Source organism: Ciona robusta, chromosome 3 (genome assembly GCF_009617815.1).
Source record: "Ciona robusta chromosome 3, ASM961781v2".
Classification (NCBI taxonomy): Eukaryota; Metazoa; Chordata; class Ascidiacea; order Phlebobranchia; family Cionidae; genus Ciona; species Ciona robusta.
The window spans coordinates 1,980,048-2,004,169 of NC_143237.1; the positions used below are offsets into that span (position 1 = coordinate 1,980,048).

Below are 24,122 nucleotides of genomic sequence, written 5' to 3' on the forward strand. Positions count from 1 at the left end.
GATGAGCCGTTTAATGAGAAGATACGTTAGACCAAATAATTCCCAGCAGTGTTCCACAATCACCTTATATTAGGTATAAATGTAAACTATATGCATATAAAGTGTATACATGCATTTAATTGTTTATTATTTATATTGTACAGAAAGGTTGATTACACATGTATTACTCATTACGTTTCCTATTGGAAATAACAGGTAAGTAAACAAACCAGTGCTATCTATATGCTGAAGGCGATTGTTTCTCTAAACGCTTTGGAGGCGTTGAAGGCAAGTTTAATGGTTAACTTCTACTTAAAGTAATTTTTAAAAAGGCGGCTTATTGTCATGTATGTAACTTGGGGGGAAATCTACAGTCGTTAGGACTCCGGTGTTTTATTTCAAATAAGTTACCACGTTTTCGAGTTTTTGGTGATTACACTTTTTATTTTAGCTGAAAACTAAGACAGCAACCCGTAAGGAACACTAGATTTGGAATCGCCGTTATGTGAGGCAGTATATACGCCCACATTCGTATACCAGCTTCGAGCCTCGCACCTGTAACCAATGGGATGCATCCAGCAGGCTCGCCAACCACTGTTCCACAGCAGCGCCAAACGATTAAATATTTTTTTTTCTTGACAGATATACAAACGATTTTATAGGTTTGAATCCTTATATCAAATTGTGCATAAAACTAAATGGAAGAGATAGAAGAAAGCAAGCCAGCATGTGGTGAGAAATGCCCAACGTGCGAACAAATAATAGAAATCTGTCCAACTTGTGAGCAGCGAGTAATAACTACTCAACCAGAAAAAGGTAGGAATGAATGTCGGAATTGGTTTAAACCATATATGGTTACTATACTGTTTGCCCTATATATAGCTGAGATAAATGAGTTTCAAAATATATATATAATACTATAGGATATCAATTAATGAGAAAACTTAATTATTTGATCTAGGTATGGACAAAGCAATCGAAAGATCTGGAAAGGTTTTAGGATGTTGTTCAAAGATGTTTAGTTGTATTGGTAAAGCAAACACCATGGCCGAGGATCTGCAAAAGTAAAACACTCCCCGCTTATTTATTGGTAGCCTATATACAGCAGTAGTGTGGGGTAAGATAAGAAACCTTTAGTAAATAATATCCAAATATCCTGATAGTGTAAACAAAAAACAACGCTCTCTGGAAGTCATAAATACAAGGTTTTATAATTCTTTAAGTGTTATTTGTTTACTACCAAACTGGACGAGAAAATGTAATGAAAGGGTGTCCCATCTTACCCCAAAATACTATATTTATTTTAAGTTATACATGTCACTAACAAATGTAACACAAAAAAGTACAATCAATTCAAACTGTGGGCATCTTTGTAATTGCCCTACAAATGTTCTCCTCTGAGATAAATCCCACGATGCCAGTTTTCCGTTCAGCACCAGCATCACGTTAATAAGTGACGTCACGGGTGCTTCTCGCTTGAGTGCGTACCCACATAACATAATGGAAAATGCATCGCAATGCTTTTTTTTACGATGTCTTAAAAACAGCAGCATCTATTAATTCGTGTTCAATTCAACTCGGATTTGTCAATTCAGAAGCGTCCACATTTCTTCGTGTTGTGTTTGTAAATGTTTTCCCTCTCTTGTAAATTAGCCTGAATATAAAGCTCTACTTTCGGTTTGATTCTCATATATATCCTTGAACAAGAGTTAATAAAAATTGCTTGAACGACTTTTATTATTTTTTGCAACCTTGGAACATCTATATTTATGTCAAAACAAATTGTAATAATTGTCAAATATAGTATGTATAAGACTTTATTAGTAACATACCCGATTTGTACTGTTATAATTGGAATTCCATATGGTGTTACGTTTAATAAGGTACATGAAGCCGTGTTATTTTAAATTTTATTTAGCAGAATTTTATTTAGACTGTAACACCAGCCATGAATTGTTAATTAAATCGTCGCTTGTATTTTATACTACAAAAAAACACAAGTATGCTGATACCTCACGTTTAGCAAACCCAAATGAAAATTGTTTTTATTCAAGTGTTTATTTTGCTGTTGGTAAAGCAAAGAGGTCACACCACGGCCATTTATTTACGGGGACTGTATAAATATTAAAAGGTTAAATCCAAAGTTACTTGGCAACTGGAGGTTACATTACAGCATGTAGTAGTTTATCAAGAACATTTTGACAGGCAACATTTTCCGATAAAAACCACAACTTATAATATTAAGCGTTACGCCCAATATATAAACAAAATTATTATTTGTTTATTTTTGCAATGCATTTTTCAAAGCGAACTTTAATTAGTGAAACATGAATAATGTGCATCCAACACCAGCAAATAATATCCAAGAATCTGCAGCCAAAGTCACAACACCAGCAGCTGATGGATCAAGTTATCTGCCTGGAGTGGAAAGAATATATCAGTACGAGGATGGTACAGGTATGGCTCGAATTATTGAATATGAACGTAATTTATTTATCTTCGCGTGTCGGTCCAGCGACAGTCGTAACACGGGTGTTCTGTTCCATACACCTAGTGCTGGCTTGCGAGGTACCAATTATGTAACTTTGTGCATAGGTGATATATTGCTATTAGATTTTTTATTTTTGTAATGTGTTGCTGAAAATTTAGACAACCCATAAGTAACCAGTGGGTTGGAGCAATTGCCATTGGGTGTCTTGCCCAAGGGCAAATACAGCCACCATGATACGTAGCAGCATCGAACCTAGTATCGGTAACCTCTGCTGGGTTAGAGGCAGGCGCAAAAACCAATGCGCAACGCCCCCTGACGTTTCCCGGCTATATGTTATAAAATCGCGTTTTTTAAATGGTAATATACTAAACTAAATGATAGTTTGCACTATAGGTTCTGTTCAACCAGCAGCATATCCTGGTCCTAACAACGAACCAATCGGCTGGCGACCAACACGAGGTATATAGATATACAACAAACGATTCGTATGTTTTAAAATGGCTACTGTGAGGTCTATAGATTTTAGAACGGTATATGATCGCAAACCGGTACGGAATCGAATTTACTATTGTGGGATTATGGATATAGGATACTTTAGCGCATAATATCCTATGTTACCTAGCCGTATTTTAAAAACTAACAACACTATTTTAGAGTCGTGAAGATATGGTTAAATAGTTCTATGAATATTCTTTGTTTACTACCAAGTGGTAGGATAAAACAAAATTTGTCAAATTGTGTAAACGTTTATTACTTGGTTTTAAGTAACCATATACGTTACAATAGTTGCACCTGTACCAGAAGCTTATACACATTCCGCCCCGAGCCCAAGCGAAGAAGGTATCTAACTTACACACATTTACTTTGTTTTGATATATTAGTGCCCTTTATCACAAGGAAAATAACCAATGATGAATGAATAAATGAATAATTATTAAATGGATAAATGAGTAAATAGATGTAACTTATTTATCCTCGTGTGGCGGTGTAACGACAGTCATTATAACACGAGTATTTTGTATCATACACCTCCTCCCCGCTTATGTATGTATGTAGTTTTGTGGGTATAAATAATTGTAAGGAATGTTTTTTAAAACTGTGGAATATAGGCAAGTGCACTAATTACTTTGTCACTGCATCGGTACCATTAAAGATGCAAATATGAATACTCAATAGATTTCTAACGCGAATTATAGACCGATAGTAATCAATTACTTTCCTATAGATGAGTGTGATTCTGACAAGGCGGTTGCAATATGTTGCAGTATACTAGCTTGCTTCGTTGCAATGATGAAATGCATTCGTAGTGTTTTGGAAGTTGTCGCTGCTCTTGTGGAGTAAGTTGTATCACGGGCTACTAGAGATAACTCTATAATAGGCCGTGGTTGTATAGCCAGTTCTGTTAAATAATTACAACTCCCTGTTTTTTTTTTGTTTTAACAGCCATGCTTTTTAACTTTTATCTGAACACTGTTCTCAATTAGCAATTTTATGTACAGTACGGTGGGGTAGGATGGAACACCTTTAGCACATATATACTATTCAAATATCCTGGTCGTGTTTTAAACAAATTACAACAATCTATGGGAGTTGCAACGATATGGTTTTATAATTCCTTGTTTACAACCAAATGGAACGATAAAGTAGACCGAAAAGGTGTTTCATCTTACCCCACCCTGCTATATAGCTTGTTTTAACCACTGTTGTTGTATTGTTAATTGCCTTATTCTGTTGTTTCAATTAGTTTATTCGTTACGATATTTGACGAGATAAAATAATTTAGTGGGTTATATATACATATATTTTGTAATCAGAATCCCATATGATTTATTTGTACAAACTGTTTTCCTTTTGAAATGTTAAACGAGCGTTGTTTTTATTTCTTTTGCTTTTACGTAAATTACTTATACAACGACAATGCGTGTAATTTATATTGCATGAAAGTTTATATTTTTGACCCAATACAGATGTTTTAATTTTGTAATAGGTTGCTTTCTATAAGATACAATGTTGATTTATAGTAGGGTGAGGCAAGATGGGACACTTTTTCATTCTTCTTTTTATTGTTCTATTTGGTAGTAAAACATTTGGAATTGGACAAGTTAAATAATTAGCACAACAAGCGTGTTAGTAAAAGTATTTGTATTTCAATAAAACTTCACAAATATATTAACTTATCTCTTGACAAGTCGTCTCTTCTAATGTACAGGTTTACAGTAAATGTATAAACTAAAAAAGCAGAGCTTTAACAAAAAACTTTTGTCAAAATTGAAGCGGTCGCGTCACGCGAGTGTAAATAAATTACTTGTTCACTTATTATTTGCGTTATTAGTTTCTGAATATACTATTTTCGAACCCTTCAATCGTCCAACTTAAATCACATCATATATATAGGGGTTGGGGTAATATGGAACTTGTTTATATTCTCGTTTCTTGTCCCATTTTGTAATAAATATTTACGGAACTATACAAACGTAGCTTCGGTGTCGTGATATATTCGTTCCGATTAATATGTTTGTACCGGGCGCTTCTGCGCATGCCGAGACGAAAAGTAGTGAAGAATCCTTTGGTACATATTTGCAAATATGGGATTTAGGCAAATCCAATGCTGTAACTGAACGGATTAATACATTTTAACCTTTAAGGTTACATAATTATAACGAACAATTATAATGCATAAAAACCTTGTGGCAGACAAAGTCGCACAGTAGGTAAATATTATTAATTATAACTAAGGACTCGGTACACTAATTGCGTTTTGAACGACCAAATATATTTTAATTACATAATAATGTACTGAGACACTCCACAATAAATCATTTACTTTTTTTAATAAGCATTTCATCACGTGTGGTTATCTTTGCGTCTTTAAAGACGTGCTGATGTTAAATTTGTTTGCATTTCAAGTTAAATATGATCATAATATGTGTTTAATTATGATCATAATTATATGTTTAATACTCCAAATGTTGTCGAATGCGTGTTTACATTTCATCACTAAAATGTTGAATATTCATTTTTAAATTATAAACAAACACATAATGCCATGGTTGAATTTATTTCTGATTGATATTAAATCGTGAATGTTAGTGACATTTATCAATAATTCAACCAAAGGCGGCCATCTTCTGCTTATTGAATGTTCTCTTCAGCTGAAAACAATGGAAATATTGTTAAAACAATCATACGTCGTAAAAAATATAATTCAGTGAAAGTAGCCAATATGCTCTGTCATTGTTTGAAATTTCGAAATAGTTCATATTCTACATATTTTATTCTATGTATCGTTCGGCGCCGTAGTACAGTTGGTTAGCGCGCCTGTCTTTAACCCAGCAGAGGTAATGGGTTCAAGGTTAGTCACTGTTACCACTACGGGCGTATGTGTCCTTGGGCAAGACACTTAAAGGCAATTGGTCGAACCCAGTGGTCACTAATGGCCTGTCCAAAATATCAACCAATTCTTTAAAAAAAATCTCCCAAAAATAATTACCTATAAAGCAATATACATGGTAACTCGTAGGATGACACGAGGTGTATAAACAGAACACCCATGTTATAAAGACCGTTGTTTTTCGGCAACGCGAGAACAAGTAAGTTACATTTATTCATTGATATATTTAAATATTTTCCTTCTTTGTTATTTCAAAATAGTTTATATTTACCATCAAAGGAAAGAGCATCGTAATGATCTTCGATATCTTTGACTGAAAAGTAAAACTTGTTTTTATTTATTAATTGAAGCAGCTTATTTTACTGCATTTTTATTCTATGTATTATTACTTATTTCCCTCTGTTTGCTGTTTCTAAGTAATTCACAATTAACGAAATTGCTTCAACGTAGCGACCATCATTGCCCCGCCATAGATAAATAGCTTAAATGTTGTTTGCTTTTTTATTTTGTTTGTTTATTGACTTACGATTTTGCTTCTGGCTGTCTGTGTTCCAGCGACGACGACGACGACGACTATACCACGCACCGTTGGTTGTATCTGTGAGGACGAGAAGTCCGACAAGGAGCAAAATCAGAAGTGCTGTCTTATTCATCTGTAAAACAAACAAATAAAGCATAAAACATAACTACGTAACTTACATTAATCTACTTGCAATTTCAATTGCAAGTAATATCAGAGAAGTTGCCAAACTCTGATGCTGTTCAAAATATACAAGGCCCTTATATTTGTTTTAACGTGCGAACCATTCTGATATTGCTTCCTTTATGCAAGACAATACACAATCCATTAATCTTTCCCATAACTGTTAACTTTAAGTGTAGGAAAATATAAATAAAGTAGCTGATAATTTCCTAATGCTATTGTTGTTCTCTGGGAATGCAAAGCAGAACTCAAGAACAATACTTCGGCTGCACCATGAAGCCGCGTTCCCATTAGTTGTGCTTTGACAAGTATGTTTCCCATGTAAGTTGCCATCAGCAAACCGGATAACAAAGATTCCATGTTCCATTGTTGTATCATGGGAATCATAATAAACGCTGAATAGTTGCAAAACAGCTGACCAACACAATAGGTTTAGAATCTAACCAAACTCATTCTTTCGGATCGTTCTGAAAATTGATATTTCCAATTACTGGAAATGTGTCATCTCCGCGAATATTATACTGGCGTTTACAAAGATCTGGTGAGATTTTCTGGTGGGAATACAGTATAGAGATTTTGCAGTTTGCAGGAGCACAAACTTCATGAAAATAATCTTGCAGCATCGATGTCATTCCTGCAGATTGCAGATACACGTCAATAGGAATCGACATTCAAAACCACCTACAATCAAATACAACAGATAGTAAACTCAGGGTTGTAAATTATTAAACCGTTAACATGCTTTAGAAACGAATGATTTACATTTACTCTTTTATTCACACTTAGTTGCTTACAAGTTATACATTTGGTATAGTAGGGTGGGGAAAGATGGGACACTTTTGCGCATGATATCCGAATATCCTGATTGTGTTTAAAACAATTAACAACGGTCTATGGAGTCTTGAGCATATAGTTTTACAATTCTTTGATTGTTTTTTGATTACTACCACACGAAACGAGAAAATAGAGTTAAAATGTGTCCCAACTTCCCCCATCCTATATAAGTTATTGTAGCGTAGCCTATTTGTCCTCGCAAGGGCAACAACGACAATTGTTATAAAATGTTTTTTGTTTCAAACACCTCGTGTCCACTTAGCAGTTCCCACATATGTAACTCAGTGGTGATTATTTCAATATACAAAGTATGGCTTGTCCTACGCACGCCAATTAGTTACACAATGAACCAAATATATATTAAATTAAGTAGGAATTCCTAATGTGCTTTCGAAATGCACATGCTTTGCACGCCAAGTTTCAATGATAGCACGCGCCCACGTTAAAATAACCATCTTGGACGCGCGAGATCTCGTCAGAAACTGCCATATTGTGGGTTTACGTGGGTAGTTCTTCGTTGCATGCTCTGTGCCCTTGCTCAAAACGCCTAATAGTAGTGTGTTATAAAAACGTGTATATCTAATATGTGTATTTAATAATCAATGTTCTTTATTTTTACTTTGTATAATTTGTTTTCCTTTGTGCATTGTTAACCCAGCTTTGTTTGATTTGTTTTATTTTTGTAACGTAATTTACCTATATATACAACAATAACAATTTGTGTATGAAAATTAATATACTATCATGGGGTAAGCTGGCTACAGCAACTTTATCCCATATTTCTTGATTGTATTTTTAACAATTAACAACGCTCTTCAAATGTTCTCTCTTAAAAAGGCTACGGTTATATAATTCTTTAAACATTCTTTGTTTACTACTAAATGAAACAAAAATAAATATGTGAACATGTCCCATCTTACCCAACCGAGAAGTACACTACTATATTAACAGTCGAAAGACGTATAAAAATTTTCGCTGTCGAAAAGACAAAACGACGACGATTCATTCTTTCGTACATTGCAACTATGAAAGCAACAAATCTTGTTTTATATTTAACATATAGTAGGGTGGGAGAATATGGGACACCTTTAGCACATAATATCCAAATATTCTGATCGTATTTCAAACTTTAACAACGGATAAAAAGATATAATAAAAAACTTCCTTTTCTATTTACTGTATGGCTGATAATTTAAATAAACCGGTTCAGCAGTGGCGTATCATAGACACCAAGAACGAATTATGGTGACTGGGCATGTTTCATGCACTTTCTAAGTTAATTTTGGAGATGAATTTTCGTTTTTAATTTAAAATAAATATACAGCTGGTATAAATAATACCTGTAGAATATTTTAGTGCAATTTTTACGGATCACCAGTTATCCCAAAGAAGAGTGTCCACTTATATGACACAGATTTGTTTTGTATATATTAAAAACATGATATTGAAATATGAGATAGTGATGAACTAATTTAGTTAAAAAAAAATAAAACGATTGGTAACTACGAGCAAATAATATACAACAATACATTACAACCTAAAGTAAACGTTATACAAAAGCAACCATACTGCTGTACCAACTACACTAGCTAAACTAGTGATTTGGCACACGACACGACAAAAGCGTTAATTACTTCGCCCATGCTGCAGCGGGAAAAAAACGCCAGAATTCCATCGAGTCTAGACGAGGTAGCGAGTAAAACTACCACCTTCTAATTCTAAACGTATATAATTACAAACAAATGCAGTCGCTTAAAACTTTTTCCAATGGTTACCTCTAATTATAATTTATCGAAACCAAATTTTCTGTTCAATGCAATAACGTTTTTATCACGGGTGCTTCTAGTTTGTGTGTCTACCTACAAAGTAGGATGGAGGAAGATGAGACACCTTTTCATTCTATTGTCCCGTTCCATTTGGTAGTAAACAAAGAACATTTAAAGAATTTTAAAACAGTATTCTCACGCCTTATATAGACTGTTGTTATTTGTTTAAAACACGACGAGAATATTATGTGCTAAGGTTGTCCCTTCTCCCCCAACTCTACTACATATAATACAATGGAAAGCGGCGTAAAAATGATTTTTCTTTACGATGTTTAAAAAATATTCTAGTTTACGATGAATTCATTTAAGAATGCTCCATCCAGAAGCTTCACATACCCCGTCGTATTTATGCAAATATTTCCCCTTCGTGGTCGGAGGAGCCAGAACTATAAACCTGACTTTCGTTTTAGCAATGTTTACTTAGCATATGACTGGTAATCAATTAATTTGGTTATACAACGTATATATTTAGGTCGACCATTCATTTTTGATCAGTTAAGAAGCATGGGCTGTATAGAATTTATAACAGCAATGCCAATATACCGTTTAAGGGTTTAAATTGCATCAATATGTTTAAATCTGCCATGTAGAGAGTTTTGAAGGATAAATTAAATTACAGAAAATTGTCGTGTCAAGTAAACCTATCTATAAATATTTGTTTTGGCATCGAAGGTGTTTTATTATTACTTCATACGGCCTATTTAATAGCTTTGTGATGCGTACGTGATAAAAAGCTAATTAGGAAACCGAATGATCCAGTAAGGATGTATTATTGCAGAGAAGCAGGAAGATGGGACATCTTTTTTATTTTATTTTGTCGTCCCATTTGGTAGTAAACAAATTACATTTAAGAAGTTATAAAACCGTGTCCTCGCGACTCCATTTACCGATATCAATTGTTTAAAACACGATCAGAATATCTAGATAACATGTGCTAAAAATGTCCCGTCTTCCCCACCCTACTGTACATGACAGAGCATTATTCTGAACTATAAGGCGATAAAATAGTTAAACCAAATGGTACAGTACAGCAGGTTGGGGTAATATGGGAATATTTGCTATCGTCATGATTAAAATAAGTATATCTACAGAATTATATAACGTAATCTTGGCGACTCTAAAAGGGCGTTGTTAATTGTCAAGATCACGAATACGTCCTGTAAGCTGCGGCGAAGACATCGGAATATAGGAATGGAAGAAAAACCAAGTTCTCTTCCTGGTGTGACTTCATCATATAACAAAGGCACAGGTATAGGTGGGGAAAGATGGGACAATTTGTCAGACGATACCTTTTTTAATTTTCTTTTTATAGACCCCCATTTAATGATAACCAGGAAAATAAGGTTACAGAAGTATACTTTGAACAGGTAAAAAATGCGAAATAGTAAGGGGCTATTTTTTAATGCTCGCTAAATCATAGTAAAGGCAATGATTTTTTTTAGTTTGCGTGTGCGAACGATTAAACTAGTTTCATAGCTTCATAAAACAACCTTGAATATTTCGTATAGTTTGGTTTTGTCTCATAAAACTAGTTTTAGTTTTGTAAAAAAACACTGAGATATAAGCATGAAGAAAACAGGCAGGGGTCAATATGACTTTAATTTGAGATAAAAACAACAACAAAATGTCAGTTTAACGGTATATATATAAAGTTTACATGGCAAAGAAACTAGCACAGCCTGTTAAACTTGGTAGTTTAACTACAAGTTGTAGAATACTGCTAATGTAAATATATTTCAATTTAGAGTCCCATCTTCCCCCACATTGTAGTTTTGTATGTTTTCATTGCCAAACTTTGAAAGATTTACTTATAATTTAGTAATTTATACCTCAGGGGGTTTTAACTAGATACTAATATAATAAAAAGATAAGATTTTGAAAATATATTCGAAATTTGATCATTTGCACTTGGTGTTAATTTATAAGAAGGGGCTTGTGCCAAAAACAGAGTAGTAATACCCAATATGTAGCAAAAATGAAAAAGTTAGTGTAGTTTTTAAAATAAACACTTAAAACCTCCCAAAATCACTGTGCGCCTATCTTTTACCAAAGCATATATACTGCTTTTACAATGGAGACCAAGCGAAATGGGGACGGAGTTGGCGGTCACGTGAATAGAAAAAAGAATATATCACGGTTTTGGGAAGTTGCGCGTTCTACTCTTTTTTTATTTCTGTGGTTTAGACTTAATTTTTAAAGCGTACAGTACTATTTCGTGTTATTTACGTATATTCCTATTTATAAATACACTTAATAATCAAAATTAACAATGATTTCAAACTGTCCCATCTTATCCTGTTTGTTTTCGAATTTGTAAAATTTCACTTGTTGTGCGGATAGTTAAATAACTCTTCGTGTGTTTTATTATATTTTATTAAATCGCTGTCAATTAATAAAGGAATGATAGTACTAATTCGTGGTATTAACCAAAAACCGTCATCTATTTTGATTTGGGAAATATTTGGCAATATGTGCTTAAGTGTCCTATCTTCCCCCATTGTACTATTATTGAACAATGACGCAGCAAGAAGGGTTTTAGAAATCACCCCCCTCCCCCCTTCTTTTAAAAAAAACTTTAAGTAAAAATAACTGCCCCCATATCCCCCACTTCTTTCACTCCCCTTATCTGTGCAACTAGGCATGACTATATATTTTAGAAAACCGTAGCTAATATTATTACTATTGTTATACATAAACGAACAATCAAGCCCGCTTTAACTTTCGCTTCGTTAATGCCTTAAACAGCACGCTTGCTCTTACCAAAGATATAGTGGGTTTATGGCTCGTCGCTGCTTCTTCTATGCCCACGGACGCACACGATACATTCAAGTGCAACAAACCAGTGGTCGCTAATGAGTTGTTTAAATAGTCAGCCATACAATATATAAAGTTTAAATATATAAAAAAAATACCCACAAAGTTATATACATGGTAAGACAAGGTGTATGAAACAGAACACCCGTGTTATACCGACTGTACTTTTCCGGCCACGCAAGGACACAAAGCATGCAAGTTACATCCATACATTCAACTCTAAAAAGGAAATGTGAGTTTAATAATAAAAAAGTAACCAATTTCCTTTCTATAGATATAACTGGAAATGAAGCTACCAATAGTGATCAGTGGGAGAGCGATGATGGTTGTGACTGCGACTGTTGTGATTGTGACTGCGATTGTAATTGTAAAGCAAAGCACGTGTTCTGTTGCTGTTGGGTAACGTGGGTAGTTCTTCGTTGTGTGCTCTGTGCCCTTGCTCAAAACGCCTAATAGTAGTGTGTTTTAAAAACGTGTATATGTATTTAATAATCAATGTTCTGTATTTTTACTTTGTATAATTTGTTTTCCTTTGTGCAATGTTAACCCAGCTTTGTTTGATTTGTTTTATCTTTAGGTAACGTAATTTACCTATATATACAACAATAGCAATTTGTGTATGAAAATTAATATACTATCATGGGGTAAGCTGGCTACAGCAACTTTATCCCATATTTCCTGATTGTATTTTTAACAATTAACAACGCTCTTCAAATGTTCTCTCTCAAAAAGGCTCAGTTATATAATTCTTTAAACATTCTTTGTTTACTACTAAATGAAACAAAAAAAAAACAATAAAAACATGTCCCATCTTACCTCACCCAACAGTACAGTACTACATAAACAGCCGAACGACAAGTGTAAAAAAGTTCTAAGAACTGCAGAATTCCTAAAAAATAACGAGCGAAATAAAAACCCACGCAACGACTGTTTAAGGAACCATGTTATTGCTTGCAAGAAATGCAAATAATTTATCAAACCTTATCTGTTCAAAAAGTTGTGCAAAGGTTGCAAGACAAAGGTTACCGAGCAGTGTATGCTGAGTGTGGTGTTTATCAGTCAATTTGGTTGCAAAATTTGATTTGGTTTAACCATTAAGATAAGAAGTTTCAAAGAATTCTATTTCATGGGTTAAGAAAAAAAATATAGAATTTATTACAAGATTGTCAGTATACCGATTAAAGGGGTAAATCACATTTCCACGGTTTGAAACAGATCATTAAAGTGTATTTACAAGATATTATAAAATATGTTACAGAAAATACAAGTCAAAGTAATCTAATCTAAATATTTATTTTGCTCCTGGTGATGTACTCTCAACTTAAGCGTGCGCCGTGTTTAAAGTTGTACCGCATATGCATTGCAAGGTTAATTAGCAAACCGACGAATGCTCTGACAAAGGTATTTCATTTTATTGCAGAAAAAAGAACGACGTGGTAACATTTTAAATAAAAGATATTTTATTATTCGTGGAGCAGTTTGAAGTTTGTATATTCGCGGTATATACAGTCATATAAGTTGCCATGTATTATTTTGAACTCTAGTAATAAGCGATAAAACGTTTGAATTCACAGTGTGCAGTTTAGTAAATAGTGACGGTTGGGTAAAATGGTCTATGTTTTCTATTATCGTCCCATTTAGTAGTAAACGAAAAACATTTAAAGAAGTGTTTAACCGTATCCTCGCAACTCTAAAAGGGCGTTGTACATTGTTAAAAACACGCTTAGAGAATATTGCGTATTATAAGCTAACTTAGGGTATCCATCTTACACCACAGTTCTACACATGAATAATAAACATCGATAAAAATGGATCATTCGCAACAAACAAGAGACGTCCTGTGGGCTGCAGCAGAGACAGCTATAGCAATGGAAGAAACATCAAAATCCATTTCTGGAGTGAATTTATCATTTGAGAAAGATACAGGTAACACATGTCTATACTTTTATCGCGAGTTTAGAAAACTATGTATCGTAGGATGGGGGAAGAACGGACACATTTTCATTTTATTTTCTCGTCCCATTTAATAGAAAACAAAGAAAAATCAAAGAATTATAAAACCGTACCCTCACGACTTTTGTAAACCGATTATGTGCTAAAGATGTCCCATCTTCCTCCACTCTACTATATATAGATACAGGTTTCTATAAGCTCCGTGTAACTGGGGTAATGGCTCAAATCTATGCTCCATAGCATGATATACCACGCTGCAGTAACCTGCCTATAATAAACGTATTTCCGGGACTTCCATAGAGTTTTATTAACTAATAATTAGGAAATATAAATAGCATGCGCTAACCGTATCCATCTTACCCCACACTAGTATACGTCTCGTTATAAAATACAGAAATTCAAATTATTTTTTTCGATTTAAAAAAAAACATCAATTAAGATTCGGCGTAATTATATTTCCTTAATAACATTCTTTGTGCTATAGATTCCGGTTCCGAACCTGATTTCCAACCTGGAATCTGTCCGACCTGCAATCAAAAGATTGTAACGGACCAACCAACAAGCGATGACGGTATGAATAAGGCACAACTGCTCGTGTATATTTTATGATCTGTTATACAGAACAAATAGTAAGTTTGGGGAAGACGGGACACCTTTAGCACAGAGAAAATAAAATAAAAAGGTGTCCCATCTCCCCCCACCCTATTTATAGAGTTCTATTACAAAAGCAGTACAATAAAATATTGCATGTTGAGCACAGGCACGCTTTTATTTGACGCTTTCGCTGAAATAGGATTACCAGTACTTGTTTTTAGCTATTGACGTTTTGCTGCTAATTCCTATCTCTTGTTTAAATCAATCTAATCTTTGTTATTGTATTCAAATAAATAAATAAAAATAATGTAATTTTTCCTTTGTTAGGCATAAACATTGCTGAAGTTGCTGAAACTGCTGGTAAGGTTTTGAGCTGCTGCGCTAAACTGTTTGATTGTCTTAATAGTGTCAGCGAATTGGCTGCTTGAGGCGGTACAGCAATGAAGAAGACAGTATATCAAAATATTCTTAATTACTTGTTATAAAAGCTATAAACGGTCACTCATATTTTGAATGATAATATGATGTTATTCTTGCATATACGCTATATGAATAAAACATATGAACCGAATCGAGAGTTTTATAATAAAGATAGGTAGAAATAGGTTAGTTTTCCAGGTCACCACCTCACGTAAGTAAATATATAGCATACTATCCACAAGACACTGGTAAAGTTAAATAACTGACTATAACTTACTTCATCCTCGTGTGGCAAGGCAACGACAGTCGTTATAACACGGGTTTTCTAACTACAAAAGCCACACAGCTGGCACTCTACAAGGCTAATTTAAATAGAAAATAAAAGCGGTTAGATAAAACTAAAAACGCCTAACAAACACAGTAAGAACCTTGCGACTACACAACTAATACTGAAATGAACCGAAAGGAAGAACGCAAGGCCAGACGAAACACAAGAAAACGTAGGAATGTAAATTGTAATTAACGTGGAATGAAAGACGTGCGCCGGTATCTGCAAAGAGAGGAATTTAGAATAACGCTGTATAGCCTAGTTTACATGTAACGTTTTAGGGTGTTTAACGTTTTATTATATGATTATAAAACAAACTCCTTTGTAAATATACGCTTGTGAAGCAAAAATTATCTATAAAATTGTAGTAGGATGGGGAAAGATGGGACACATTTTTATTCTATTTTTACGTCCCATTTGGTAGTAAACAAAGAATATTCAAACAGTTATGAAACCGTATATTAACGACTACCATATAGACCGTTGTTAATTGTTTAAAACATGATCAGGATACTAAGACATTATTATATGTGCTAAAGGTGTCCCGTCTTAGCCCGCTTGACCGCACCCTACTCTATATCAAACACATGACAAGAGAGCATAATATAGAAGACACTATGCAACCCTGTTGGTATTTACACGTTGTTATTAATAATGAGGGTGAGGTGGAACTAATATTAACCACATCAGTGTATTATAAAATCAAACGTAAATATCGTGATAATTGCAGTTAAACAATTTCAAAAGTTTTTATTTATTTCTTTAAATATTCAGTGTATATTTAGCTGTGTTTTAAATCTAAACTACATTTATTAAAGTTTCAAAACATTTTACACATTTTTTCAATTAACTTAGTACACCAGAGAAGCTAAAGTATATTTAAACTCTTATCTGGTTAATAGTGTTTGTCAAATAAAGCCACTCACACCGCATAGCAACACACATAACCACCAAAAGCACAAATAAAAGTTACAAGTGCCTGGTTTACCTTGAAATAAGTGATATTTTTTCGAGCAGCTTTACAAGCAGAGCAGCATTGGTATTGAACACAAAATAGAACATCTGGAAAAATTGAAACTAACAAACATTTTTTAACATAAAATTGAATAACTGAGTAACGTCAAATCCTTAGTTGTATGTTTAACATGATCTGGGTTTAACTTTTAGCGTAGTATAAAAAAAGGGATAATATAGTAGTAAGGAAGATGAGACACTTATTCATTCATTTGGTAGTAAACAAAAAACATTCAACTGTATTCTCACGACTTCCATAGACCACTGTTAACTGTTTAAAACACAGGGTTAAGTGTTTAAGATCAGGATGTTTGGATATTATGTGCGAAATATGTCCCGTCTTTCCCAACACTACTATATGTGTATCTGATTTACTTTTACACTTTATAGGGACTTTAGTTGTAAAACAAGGACAATAATATTTTCTAAGGTGTATACTTTGTAGATAGGCTCGTATGGTTTATCCCTGTCTATAACGGTTTCTCTCCACGTTTAAATGTTTCTGGTTCGCCATTGGTAATACCAATAAGTTAAAAGGTTGAATAAACATTCACGTTGGAAATTCCCTATAGATGACCTCGCCAGGTAAAACAAACAAAAAAGTATGTAACAGAAATTCTCACGTACAATCAATCTAATCTAAGTATTTATTTTGCCGTTGGTTGAGCAAATGTCGCAAAGCAAAGACGATGTACGCTGATGTATTTACCGGCGTTGTCTTGGATACGTATCAAGAGTTAGTAAGCAAAACTGAATCACAAGTTAAAGATGCGTCATTTTATCGACTAGCAAGCGGACGAGGAGGTTGTGCCACAGTCATAAAATGTATACATGAATGTAACTTATTTATCTTAGCGTGGCGGGGAAACTATAGTCGTTTTATCACGGTAGTTCTGTTTCATTCTTTTCGTATCTACAATTCCGCATATGTAGTTTGTAAGTGATATTTTGTTTTGGCTGACAATGTAGAAAAACCATTGAGGAGTGTATAAAGTATATTGCAACACGTTAATAGAGCAGCGTTATTTTCTTTTTTAACCAAACTACGTATCAGACAAATAGTCGATACATTGTACAAAACAAGTCAAACTCTGCATAAGATATAAAGACCTTCAATTACATTCGTAAGAAATGGAAGATTTACAAGAAGTAAGCGACGTCCTAGGATCGGCAGCCGACGCAACTAAAGCAGTGGGAGGTCTCTCAAAATCTCTTCCCGGTATGGTCAAATCCAACGACGACGATACAGGTATGTCTCTGTACTGCCGTCATTACGACAAACTACACCAAAAGAATTTTAAATTGATTTTTTTTTAATACTTGATATTTATAACAGGTTCCGCAGCACCAGAAACGTGTCCGACTTGCAAACAAAAGATCATCACAAGCCAACCAGCAACCGGAGGTATAAAGATTGTTCTATTCACATTATATTCCTGCAGATATAGCGATTTTCCCGTTTTTAAATAGACGGGATTTAATACAAAAAGACTGCAAATTTTAACATCGTCTATAGGTTATATAGGTTTTAACTTGTTTTATTCTAGCCTGGCAGGGCAAAAGCAGTCGTTATAACATGGCGTTCTGTTACCCGCATCTCGTACTCGCTTACGAGTTACTATTATGTAACTTTGTAGGTGATTATTTTTTGTATGTGGTTGAAAGTTTAGACAACCTTATAGTGACCACTGGGTTGCAGCAAATTTCAAGTGTCTTGCCAAAGGACACATATACCCTCACAATGGCAGCAGCGTCTTTTTGCGATTAAGCTGCAAATAGGCTACCGTGTGCAACATGCAGAACATAGCTGTAACATAGAAATGAAAATCGTACCATGTATATGGGTTGTTATGTTTGTGATGAAACTGATCACGAGAGGTTTTGTTCACCGGTGTATAATATCTAACTTATCTCAGGCGTGGACGTTGCCCAAGCTGCCGAAACAGCTGGAAGTGTAATGGACTGTTGCTCCAAAATGTTTGACTGTCTTGGCAAAGCGGGAGACTTGGCAGATACTGTACAAGAGTAAGATGCAAAGGATCAAAATAGATTGTGGAACGGCTACATATAAAATGAATGCTTCGTATGTTCACGAGTTCCCCTCTGTCTTTTTTATGTTTGTAGAAATATAAAGGTATATTTTAATTTTATATCAAACCACTGTATTTTCTCTCATTTGAGTATTTAACTTCAGCGATGTATGCATGTATAGTTATGGTACTGTGGGGTAAGAATAAGGCTTAAAACCCTCATTTCCTAACCGTGTATTAAACAATAACGCTCTTTTAGAATGGCAGGGCTTCGGTTATATAATTATGTAAACATTTTGTATTTACTACCACTTATAACAAGTTAAGAGTTGAAAACATGTCCTAACTTACCCCACCCTACTAAATGTTAAATTGTTTTTTTCTGATAGTTTATTGGGTGACAAATATATTTCGTAAAGTTAAAAATAAATCTATATTCTGACAACCAAGTAAAATTTATTCTGTTTATATTATGTGAACATTAGTGTAAATGCCTCAGTTTATATATTGCACCAACGGTTTAGAAATTTAAAACTGATTTTAAAAGAGGGTTTATTAGGATAGGGAAAGATGGGACACCTTTCCATTCTGTTTCTCGTCCCATTTTGGTAGCAAACAAAGAATATTCAAATAAATAAAAAACTGTATCCTTGCGACTCTAATATAGACCGTTGTTCATTGTTTCAAAAACATTAGGGAAATTTGGATATTATGTGCTAAAGGTGTCCCATGTCTCCTCAAAATACTATAGGTATACGCTGAGACATTGATTTGTTTTCGAAATAGCAACACGTTCACGATATGTACACAGTGAATCAGAAGCTATAAAGTTTTAAAGGTGTTTGTGCAAAGTGGGGTAAAGGCTTTTACGACAGCAATGATTATTCTCCCTTATATTAAAGAGTTTAAGAAAATTTCTTTGCACGTTACTTGCTAACCGAACCTAGGTACATTAAATGAAGCTTTTTAAATAAGAGACTGCCGATGTCTTTTTAGGTGGAATATATGTATGTATGAATACAATTCGTTAAACCTGGTTTTGTCAGTTACGTATTCCGTATAGCGCTTGATCTCGATTGTTAATTCGTTACAGGAATCGTCCAAATTTATAAGCACTAGAGCAGGACCAGATTCGCGGAATTCACCACAAATAAAAGTAAAACGCCTATTAATTTACAGATACAAGTATACAGTGTTTCTATTGGGTCCGAAATCCATCCTTCCAGTTTATTGTTGCTATCCGTCATATTTATCAATAAAACGTAGTTGAAATATTATTATAAGAACTATGCACGTCGCGATGTTGTGGCTTTTTTTATTCCCTTTTGACGCCATTATCTTATAAAGTGATTTCTCCAGCAACACATCATAAGGGAAAAACAAATTACAAAGTTTGAAAGAACTCAACACACCTATTCACGAGTATAAATTGTCAGAAACACAAAACCAAAGTGCTGGATACGCAATATATCTATTTATATATAAAACATTTAAAAAAAGGAACATATAAATGTAAACAGTGGTTTAAAAGTGCATTACGTGAAGATGCATAAAAAAATTAAATATGATATTTCGAGTATTAGTTAAAAATCAATTTGAAGGTTAAATTTTAAGAAACTTAGTTTGATGGTCACAAATTTTGCTAGAACTGTTTGTACTGAAATTTGTTTTGAGTTAAAAGTTTGTTTTAGGGGAGTCTTCTCACTGTTGCACCTGTGATACCATATCGTTTGCCTTTCCGAAGCAGTCAAATGCTTTGGAGCAACAATCCATTACACTTCCGGCTGTTTCTGCGGCTTTGGCTACATCAACGCCTGGAACATGAAATATTATTATTTATCTCTTTGAAAACGGAGCGAAAGTCGTTATTAATTGGGAAATTAAATTATAGTAGGGTGGGGGAAGTTGGGACACATTTTAACTTTATTTTCTCCTCCAATGTGGTAGTAAACAAGGAACTTTCAAAGCGTTATAAAACTATATGCCCAAGTCTCCCATAACCGTTGTTAACTGTTTAAAACACGATCAGGATATTCGTATATTATGCGCCGAAGGTGTCCCATCTATTCCCATCCTACTATATACAAGGTTGGGGTAAGATGAGACACCTTCAGCACGTAATACCCTAATATCCTGATCGTGTTTTAAACATTCTCTTAATGTTCTTTTTTATAATTCTCTAAATGTTCTTTGTTTACTATCAAATGAGACGAGAAAATAGAACGAAAAGGTGCCCAATCTTCTCCCACCTTACTGTATTAATTTTCCCAACGAAAAGCGTTTATAACTAAACAGAACAACACCCGCACAAGCTATCGAAATTTCAAAAAGACCCAACTTGGCAAAAAGGAATAGTAAAATGCTTTACCTCCTTCTGGCTGACTGGTGATAATCTTCTGGTTACAGGCGGAGCAGGTTTCTGGCTCGGCGGAACCTTAATCAGATCCACATTTAACATAAAGTAGACAAAATGTAGAAGCATCGAAGCTTGAATGTATAGTTTATAAGTCACTTACCACCGTCTCCAGACTTGGCCATACCGGGAAGAGATTTTGAAAGTCCTCCGAGTGCTTTTGATGCGTCGGCTGCTGATCCAAGGACGTCGCCGGCTTGTTGCAGTTCATCCATATTTTATTTGATGTTGATACGTTGACTACAAAAGCTTAAGCGGGTGCGCTAATAGATCTGACAAAAATATTTCGGCCTAATTTAATAAATTATTAAGTAAATTCCTCATGACTGCTCTATATTATGCTATTGACTAAAGTAAAGGAGAATTCAACCCTCGGTCCACGTAGTTGAACCAGAGGTAAATCTGCAGGCCAACTATGCTGTCGCCAAGGCAACGGTAAGCAGGTAGTATTCACGAATCCTTCCGACTCTCTACGAATAAGTTTTCTAAGAAGTGTAGCTTCAATCCATCGGCGATTCAATTTATCCATCAGTTTGCCGCCTTCTTCTGATTTGTACAGGTGCCTTAGAAACGCAAGCTATTTGTACCACGCAGGGAACAAACGAACGGAAACACCCTAATTCCATTCACTGCGCATCTCGTAGTGAAAGATAATAGTCCAGCGGCATTGTCGCTGTTGCCCCAGCAACACTTGAAAGATTCCCTTCGTATGATGACCATATAGCCGTACTGTGCCGTATATATACATATATTAATAAAGTAAAACACTATATATTTAAAATTCACATTTCCTTTACGTTTACAATAGTAAAATCTTAAAAATTGGAGCAGCCATTTTGACATTCAACAAGTTCGCACAATGATCAATTAAACCGAATTATATTACTCTCGCAACGATTTATCGAGTAATGTTCCATAAAGAACGAACTTGTAAAAACGCACAATTTGTGAGTTTTTCATAAACGCAGTTGTGTTCCACTTTTCCATTGACGATTCATAGAACGACACATGTGTGTGTTATCAGTATTATAATACCAATAAGTTACGAGCAGAATATATAGTAGGGTGGGGGAAGATGGGACACTTTTTGACTGTATTTACTCGTACCATTTAGCAGTATACAAAAAACATTCAAAGAATTATAAAACCGTATCCTCACGACTCCCACGGGCCGGTGTTAACTGTTTAAAACACGATCAGGATATTTGATTATATTGTGTTAAAGGTGTCCCATCTTCCCCCACACTACTGTGTGTTTGCCTACCTCGTTATATTTTAATGCATCACGTACCGAGTAGATTATTATAAGCGTCAACAATTTTGCAAAACGTGTGAAATATAAAGTCCGTGCTCGTTTCCGAATCACACACACAGCAGGGGAATATATAAGCCGCGTTTGACGTTTCTACGGCAACGCAGCTCTCTCGCTGGTTGGATAAAAGTGCCCCAATCAGTGACCAGAGCAGAGAAGGTATAGCGGCAAATATTTGTCTTGCTCGACCGACGCGGACCCTTTGAATTCCGCGTAACTCAGAATCTGTTGCCCACGACGACGAGCGACCTGAGAAGGGGATATCCAATGACGTGGTAACGAATAATGGGACCCCGGACAAGGATAAACAACGAGGTATCCATACAATACCGGTTTATGGTGTTGTGTGGCCAGGCAAGCCCGACCTGGAAATCCCTGAAAACCAATATGCAGTTGTTCTATTGTAAGAATGACACAAATGTTATGCGATTCCCATAAGCGTGGTAACAAAATTGTTGTATACTACTAGAGTTGTTGATTAGTTTACCTTTCTTCATCGTGTTGTTTGGCATGGAATGTGTGTTTAACGGTGCGTGGTAACATTTCTAATCATTCGTGTACAAACTTTAACACATCTCCGTGAAATCTTAGCACGATCGTACAACGAAAAATATTGTACATATAGTATCCTTTTTTAATATATCACATGTTTATACTTTTACGTCGTGAATCATTTAAAGATGCTCTAATGGGGAACTCCATTAAAATTAAGTTATTTAAAACAAGGAAATTAAAACATAAAATACAGAACTTGCTTGTTCAGTTATTTATAATTTTTCCATTAATCAAGCGATCGTCTTGGAATAAATATTAAAATTTAGGAAACCTTTATTTGCGAATGCCCCCCTTCTTTGTACACCTGTTTAGGTAGGCGATTATTCATAACTTTGGTAAACGTTAATTGTAAGGAAAGTAAGTGAAGCATTGGAATTTCATATTAATCGTTTAAACAATTCGTTAACGATACTTGCACGTGTATAATGGTGAACCGAACGTAATATTTTCGACAGATGTATCGGAATATTTTTAACGAATCACAAACATATGTTTAATGGCATCCATGTGCGCATGTTTGCACCAATTAAATAGAAATATAAAAAAACGCGGGATGTCTAATTTTTGTTCCTAAAATAATAGTGGATTTCCATTCAATTTTATCTGCCATCGGACACCCATACTAAAACAAACGTATAAGCGGTAGTGGTATTCAAATTCAAGATTTGCGGATCGTATGGATGTAGGTCGCTTATTGAAAGCGAAAATATCTCGGCTAAATCCAGTAATTGCAGAAAACTAACACTTTGTTCGGGCAGTCCATCGTTTCGCATGAAAAACGAACTACATTGTGGAATTCAATTGCAAACGATTCTAATATTAAACGAAATACCTTAAAGCGGCGGTAAAAAATGAACAAGTGTTTTACATGTACGTAGTGATTTCACAAGGATTGTTTAAATCAAGTAGATTCAATAACAAAAACATTGGAACGCTCTGTTGGTGTTTGTGGTCTAGCAACGACGCAACAACACTAGAAAACAGGTCAACTTTGTTAATCACTGGACGGAATAGCGGTAATGCCAAAGGGAAAGTGAAATACGCTTGGTGACGCGCTGGGGTTATTTTTAGGGGGGTAAGTTGTTAAAAAAATATTATTTTTAAATTCAGAGCAAAGGATATTTTATTGTGACTCGTTGAAAATAACGGACTATGTTACGCTTTTAGCACAATTATATCGTTTGTATAGTAGGTTAGAGTAAGATGTTTCATGTTTTCATTATCTCTTATCATTTCATTTGGTACTAAGCAAAGAATATTTACAGAAGCATATAAATAATCGTACTTCGGGACCATAAAAAGAATGTTGGTCATTGTTAAAAACACGTTTAGGATATATGGGAAGTGACAACAGTATCCATCGTACCCCACCCTACTATGTGCTACACAAAACAGAGCTAGAAGAGCGAACGCTAGAGTAAAAGTGAGCAAATGTATATTTGAGCAAGACAACTGTAACTGCTCT

At 34.7% G+C, this 24,122-nt stretch overlaps 3 protein-coding genes and 2 long non-coding RNA genes across 5 annotated transcripts; 3 read left to right on the top strand and 2 right to left on the bottom strand.

The window, feature by feature from the left end:
- Nucleotides 1-594: 594 nt before the first annotated feature.
- On the top strand, nucleotides 595-2,222 carry LOC149737589 (uncharacterized). The gene is made up of 2 exons (XM_089875199.1): nucleotides 595-795; nucleotides 941-2,222. Exons 1-2 carry the CDS (start codon nucleotides 678-680, stop codon nucleotides 1,045-1,047), a joined length of 225 nt encoding a protein of 74 aa, XP_089731325.1. The 5' UTR covers nucleotides 595-677; the 3' UTR covers nucleotides 1,048-2,222.
- A 3,287-nt stretch (nucleotides 2,223-5,509) lies between these two features.
- LOC149737590 (uncharacterized) lies at nucleotides 5,510-7,534 on the bottom strand. Its single transcript, XR_016384533.1, has 4 exons — nucleotides 7,009-7,534; nucleotides 6,388-6,514; nucleotides 6,133-6,174; nucleotides 5,510-5,622 (listed from the first exon to the last, which is right to left on the bottom strand). It is a non-coding gene; the product is annotated as an uncharacterized LOC149737590 (long non-coding RNA).
- A 2,488-nt stretch (nucleotides 7,535-10,022) lies between these two features.
- Nucleotides 10,023-12,853, top strand: LOC149737591 (uncharacterized). Its single transcript, XR_016384545.1, has 2 exons — nucleotides 10,023-10,473; nucleotides 12,313-12,853. It is a non-coding gene; the product is annotated as an uncharacterized LOC149737591 (long non-coding RNA).
- A 4,282-nt stretch (nucleotides 12,854-17,135) lies between these two features.
- LOC149737592 (uncharacterized) lies at nucleotides 17,136-19,584 on the top strand. Its single transcript, XM_089873672.1, has 3 exons — nucleotides 17,136-17,596; nucleotides 17,684-17,752; nucleotides 18,264-19,584. The coding sequence occupies exons 1-3, from the start codon at nucleotides 17,479-17,481 to the stop codon at nucleotides 18,374-18,376; spliced, it is 300 nt and encodes a 99-aa protein (XP_089729798.1). The 5' UTR covers nucleotides 17,136-17,478; the 3' UTR covers nucleotides 18,377-19,584.
- Nucleotides 19,585-19,675: 91 nt separating this feature from the next.
- Nucleotides 19,676-21,087, bottom strand: LOC149737593 (uncharacterized). Its single transcript, XM_089873673.1, has 3 exons — nucleotides 20,894-21,087; nucleotides 20,746-20,811; nucleotides 19,676-20,191 (listed from the first exon to the last, which is right to left on the bottom strand). Exons 1-3 carry the CDS (start codon nucleotides 21,003-21,005, stop codon nucleotides 20,079-20,081), a joined length of 291 nt encoding a protein of 96 aa, XP_089729799.1. The 5' UTR covers nucleotides 21,006-21,087; the 3' UTR covers nucleotides 19,676-20,078.
- Nucleotides 21,088-24,122: the final 3,035 nt, after the last annotated feature.

Bases quoted from the DNA above. Each gene is read 5' to 3' on its own strand.
- LOC149737589 (XM_089875199.1), top strand. From the start codon at position 678: ATGGAAGAGATAGAAGAAAGCAAGCCAGCATGTGGTGAGAAATGCCCA. The intron at 796-940 runs GTAGGAATGAAT...TATTTGATCTAG, and splicing joins AACTACTCAACCAGAAAAAG to GTATGGACAAAGCAATCGAA.
- LOC149737592 (XM_089873672.1), top strand. From the start codon at position 17,479: ATGGAAGATTTACAAGAAGTAAGCGACGTCCTAGGATCGGCAGCCGAC. The intron at 17,597-17,683 runs GTATGTCTCTGT...TATTTATAACAG, and splicing joins ATCCAACGACGACGATACAG to GTTCCGCAGCACCAGAAACG. The intron at 17,753-18,263 runs GTATAAAGATTG...AACTTATCTCAG, and splicing joins AAGCCAACCAGCAACCGGAG to GCGTGGACGTTGCCCAAGCT.
- LOC149737593 (XM_089873673.1), bottom strand. From the start codon at position 21,005: ATGGATGAACTGCAACAAGCCGGCGACGTCCTTGGATCAGCAGCCGAC. The intron at 20,812-20,893 runs GTAAGTGACTTA...GATCTGATTAAG, and splicing joins GGCCAAGTCTGGAGACGGTG to GTTCCGCCGAGCCAGAAACC. The intron at 20,192-20,745 runs GTAAAGCATTTT...TTCATGTTCCAG, and splicing joins CACCAGTCAGCCAGAAGGAG to GCGTTGATGTAGCCAAAGCC.